The 5,537-nt window shown below is 52.3% G+C and overlaps 1 protein-coding gene across 1 annotated transcript in view; it reads right to left on the reverse strand.

Annotated features, from left to right (window-relative positions):
* Positions 1-5,537, reverse strand: part of TTLL9 (tubulin tyrosine ligase like 9) — a 63,999-nt gene that overhangs the window by 16,921 nt on the left and 41,541 nt on the right. Inside the window, exons 7-9 of the mRNA XM_037732438.1 lie at positions 3,225-3,315; positions 1,222-1,262; positions 235-411 (exon numbers count right to left, since the gene is read on the reverse strand). Of these exons, the coding sequence (XP_037588366.1) occupies positions 235-411; positions 1,222-1,262; positions 3,225-3,315 (309 nt within the window). The remainder of the gene's footprint in view (positions 1-234; positions 412-1,221; positions 1,263-3,224; positions 3,316-5,537) is intronic.

Consider the following 5,537-nt stretch of genomic DNA (forward strand, 5'->3'; position numbering starts at 1 on the left):
AAAAAAAAAAAAAAAAAAAAGGATGCAAATGTTCTCCAAAGAGGTTAAAACTGTCTGACCCTAGGAATATTAGGCATAGCACCAAAACTGGCAGTTTGTGGTGTGCTGCTCTGAGCAGAGTTGGCCTCTCCTGTGGAATCACCCCTACAAGACTGGAAGCTCCCAGTGGGAAGGGACCAGACCGGTCTTGTAAACTGTCTCCTGTGCCCAGACCACAGCAGGCACTCAGCAAACACCTGTGGGACAAAAGAGCTCACTTGGGACTGGCCAGAGTGTAGGAAGGGTAGGTGTGTTGGGGGTGGTTAGGCAGGATCCCAGGATACACTGGTCGTCTATGCTGTTCAATGTGAAGCGAGTGTTGGAGAATCGGGCAAAGCCATCCCGGTAGAGCCAGGCCCGCAGCGGGATATACTGAGGCAGAGGTGGAAAGAGAGAGAGAAGAGAGAGCGTATACGTACAGGCACTCTCCCACCACCTAGCTCTTGCACCTACCATTTCCTCCCCCCGGAGTCCCCTTCTGTCTTTCCCAAATCAGACACCTGCTCTCACACCAGGCTTCTTTGATTTTATCCCCTCCTTTCCCCAGGGGGGAAAGGGGATATAGAAGGAAACCAAATGAAGGTGAGGTCCAGGAAGACAGGGGCAGAGTCTGTCTCAGACACCCCTGTAGCCTGTGCCCAGCATAAAATTTTGAAGGTTGGCTGAAGGGATGAATGAATGGGTGGAGGGAATATAGCAACTCCCTGATTGAGAGGCTCTCTGAGGCCAGGCTGCCTGGATTTGAGTCCCAGCTCTGCTGCTCACCAACTGTGTGACGTTGGGCAAGGTACACAACCTCTCCATATCTGTCCCCTCATTGTAAAGGGAGGATAATAATAGAACCTACCTCCCTGGGTTGTTAGGAGGCCTGAATGTGATAAAACCTGCTAAGTGCCGGGGCCTAGTACTTAGTAGGTGCTCAGTAAATGTCTGCTGTGGATGACCGAATGAATAAAGAAGGGCAAAGAGAGAGCAAATCTAGATTTGGGGGCAGCTAAGATGGTAAACTTTGGGTACGTCTCCCTGCTCCCACCCCATCCCTAGATGTCCCCCCAGGCTCTCTCAGGCAGAGATAAAACCAGACAAGCTCACACAAGGTACCCACAGGCCATTTTCCCCATCTCCAGAGTCCAGCCACCCTTTAACCCCTGCTGGAGGAGGGCCCCCCGCTTCGTTACTCACCGACATCACCAGCACGTAGACACGCAGGTCAAACTTGCGGCCTGTCAGACAAGGAAAGAATTAATTTGTGCAACAAATATTGATCATCAGACATTGTGCTAGGTTTTGGGGAAATAGCGGTGGACAGACAGACAGGAAACCCTGCCTTTATGAAGCTCCTGCTGAAACTACACAAGGGGCCAGGCACAGTGCCTCATGCCTGTGTGATCCCAACACTCTGGGAGGCTGAGGCAGGAGGATCACTTCAGGCCAGGAATCCAAGACCAGCCTGAGCAGCATAGTGAGACGCTGTGTCTACAAAAAATTAGCCTCCCATGGTGGTGCCCACCTGTAGTCTCAGCTACTCTGGAGATTGAGGCAGGAGGATCGCTTGAGACCAGGAGATGGAGGCTGCAGTGAGCTATGACCATGACATTGCACTCTAGTCTGGGTGACAGAGACATGGGCTCAAAAAACACAACAAAAACTACACAAGGTATAAAGAGAGAATAATGGGAGGTGGGGAGGGGTGTGTGGGGGTCAACCTGGGGGAAAGGCTTGAAACTCAGTAGGCAAATAAGACCCTCATGGGAGTAGTAACCTTCACGGAAGTTACTGCTTTCACAGTGCCTGCCTAGCCCAGAGTGGTGCAGGACCTTGGGTGGGAGAAACTGCAAGAACAGAAGCCTGAAGGGGCAAAGAGCTTGGGCCAAGGGCAGAGAGGAAGGAGATGAGGTCGGCTAGGCTGGCAGAAGTCAGGCCCCGTGCACTTTTGGGGTTCTGTCCCAAAAACCATGGGAAGCCACGGAAGGATATCTCCTCCCTCTGGCTGCTATGTTGGGGTGGAGCGAAGTGGGCAGAGCAGCCGTAGGCACCAATGAGGAGGAGAGTGTGGTTGTCCAGGAGGGAGGGGATGGTGGCTGGGACCCGGGCAGAGGTGAGAGGAGCAGCCAGACAGATTCAAGAGCTTGCGGGAGCCTGGCGAGAACCAGATGTTGGGGGAGGAAGGGGACATACCCAGAATGGCTCCTGGCTTCTGGCTGTGTCCCCGATGGAGAAGCTGAGAGATGGTGAGGGAATGGGAGGGCAGAACTTGGGGTATGTTGGGTTTGAGCAGCTGGCAGATGCCCAAGAGGGATGTCACAGGCTGCTGGACATCAGGATCTGAAGTTCAGGGGCAAGGTCCTGGCTGGGGACAGAAAGCTGGGAGTCACTAGCATTTGGGTGGTGTTTAAGTCACAGACAGGACAGGGTCACTATGGGGAAGAGAGGAGAAGAGACCCAGGGGCTGCCCCCTGGGGAAGGTAACTGCCAGAAGACATGAGAACTGGCATTAACACTTGCAATGATGTCACCCATGCCTGATGTCCTGTAGTTCCCAGAGCCCAAGTGAGAAGAGCAGATGCCGGGCACACCTGGGGAAACCCACCAAGGTTGCAGGGAGGAGGCTGGGTTCCACCTCAGGGCCTCTGCCCTGCAATTCCTCCTCCCTGCATTCCTCTCCCTCCAGATCTACCCACAGTGACTCCTAGCTGCCACTCAGGTCTCAGCTCACATGTCACCTCCTGGCCCCCACATCATTCTCTGTCCCATTGTCCTGCTTGACTGACTTCATAACACCAGCACTGCATGGGGCTGTCCCGTGGTGTGTTTTCTGGTTTATTGCAGCCTGTTCATTGAGGGTGTAAACTCCAGAGGAGCAGGGTGGGGGGCAGCATTCAGGGCAGCGCTGGCACCAAATAGGCACTTTAAAATAGTTGTTGGATAAATGCATGAATAAGTAAGTTGGTTTTTAAAGGAGGAAAATTTTCCTGAACCAAGAAGGGAATGGAAAGGGCATGCCAGGCAGAGGGAACTGTATGGGCAATGGCTAGGGGTGGGAGACTGCAGAACTGATCTCTTTCCATGCGTCCCTTCACGCCTAGTGTCAGGCTGGGCCCTTGGCAGGCTGCTGGTCAAGGCTTGTTGACTGACTGACTGATAACCGTGCAATAGAAGAGCAGGGGCAGAGACAGCCATCTCACCTCCTATCAGGTAGGGATTTTCGATGTAACGCTGAGCCACGTAGTTCTCCACAGGAATATCATCTTTCTGGTCATCAGAGTTTCTTGTGTCCTAGTAATAATAATAATTGAACATTTATTTATGGATCATTGCCTGTGTACTAGGCATTGTGTTAGACACTATTTGGGGTAGCTCATTGGATCTTTAAATCAACCCTATCAGGTAAGTACTAACGTTATTCCCATTTCACAGACAAGAAACTGAAGGACAGAGAGGGAGAGTAACTTGTCCAAGGTCACACAGCCAGTTAGTGGTGTCGCTGGGATGTGAACCTACACGGTCTGGGCCCAGAGCCTAAGTGTTTAACCTCTAGACTTGTGTTGCCCAGTAGGGCAGTCACTGCCATAAGAGGCTATTTACATTTACATTTACCTTGACGGAAAGTAAATGAAATTACATGCTACAACACGGGTGAAAGTCGAAAACACAGGCCAAGTGAAATAAGCCAGACACACAAGGACAAATATGGTCTGATTCCACTTAGATGAGGTGGCTAGAGTAGTCAAGTTCATAGAGACAGAAGGTAGACGGGGGTTGCCCGGGGCTGGGGAGAGGAGGGAATGGGGAGCTGGTGTTGAACAGGCACAGTTTCCGTTTGGGAGGATGGAAAGTTCTGGAGATGGACAGTAGTGGTGGCTGTACAACAGTGTGAATACACTTACAAAACCAGACACTTAAAAGAGGTTACGATGTAACTTTCATGTTACTTTATATTTTACCACAGTTTTTGTTTTGTTTTGTTTTGTTGTGTTTTGAGAATGAGTCTCACTCTGTTGCCCAGGCTGGACTGCAGTGCCACAATCTGGGCTCACTGCAACCTCCACCTCTCAGGTTCAAGCAACTCCGTGCCCCAGCCTCCCGAGTACCTGGGATTACAGACGAGAGTCACCACACCCGGCTAATTTTTGTATTTTTAGTAGAGATGGGGTTTCGCCATGCTGGCCAGGCTGGTCTCAAACGCCTCGCTTCAAGTGATCTGCCCACCCCAGGCTCCCAAAGTGCTGGGATTACAGGTGTGAGCCACCGTACGCAGCCCATAATTTTAGAAAAGGATATGAAATTAAAAATCCAGTCCTCAGTCACACCAGCCACGTGGCAAGTGCCCAGCTCAACATCTCACCTGTGGCTAGTGGTCACTGCATTGGAGAGCACAGATATCCATTTCCATCCCTCTAGAAAGTTCTGTTGGACAGTGCTGCCTACACCACCTATGGGCCTCCGAAGACATTGCTCCTTCTCCTCTACCTGCCAGCCCAGCTCCGGAGGACAGCAATGCTTTCATGCATGGGCATAATACCTCGCAGCCTGCAAATGCCTTTCCCACCCGTTGTCCCCTTCGCTCAAAGACAAGGGTCACACACTTGATGGGGTCACACAACCAGCCCAATGGCAGGCAACACTGGCTCTCAGGACAGACCTGCTCCACCCACCATTGCTCCCCGCTCTACTGTGTCAAGACAGAAGCAGCCAGGTCTTGCCTTCCTGGGACCTGGGCCCAGCTCCACCTCCACTCATGTGGCTGCCAGATGGACTGACAGTACTCCCCCAGGCAGGCTGGGCCTCCAGGCTGCTGAGCTTCTTCCCTGCAGTGCCCTGACAGTTTCATGGGAGGAGTCAAGACATTGAGCACTGCTGTGCACCTCCTGGTACAGCAGGTGCCAGTCCTATAGGATTTCAGCCATCCTGCTCCTCCCACCCACCCTGCACCATCATCACCGCTCAGCTTCAGAGGGCTTCAGCCATTTTTCCAAGACCACACAGCTGCTGAGTGGGAGAAGCAGGATTTGAACCAGGATTTCTACTGCACTGTGTCTTGGGACAAGAATGGAGTGGGGGTGGGAGGGAGCTGCCCCAAAGCTCAGTCTAGGCCCTGGAAGAAGAGTCAACCATACTCTCCCCAGCCACGTGAGCGGGAGGCCCAGATAAAGAATATGCATCAGCCGGGCGCGGTGGCTCATGCCTATAATCCCAGCACTTTGTGGCTCACGCCTGTAATCCCAGCACTTTGTGGCTCACGCCTGTAATCCCAGCACTTTGGGAGACCGAGGTGGGCAGATCATGAGGTCAGAAGTTCAAGACCAGCGTGGCCAATATGGTGACAATGTCTCTATTAAAAAATACAAAAAATTAGCCAGGCATGGTGATGCGCGCTTATAATCCCAGCTACTCAGGAGGCTGAGGCAGGAGAATTGCTTGAACCTAGGAGGCAGAGGTTGCAGTGAGCCGAGATCATACCACTGCACTCCACCCTGGGTGACAGAGTGAGACTCTGT

This window comes from Cebus imitator, unplaced genomic scaffold (assembly GCF_001604975.1).
Source record: "Cebus imitator isolate Cc_AM_T3 unplaced genomic scaffold, Cebus_imitator-1.0 Scaffold18, whole genome shotgun sequence".
In the NCBI taxonomy this organism is placed as follows: domain Eukaryota; kingdom Metazoa; phylum Chordata; class Mammalia; order Primates; family Cebidae; genus Cebus; species Cebus imitator.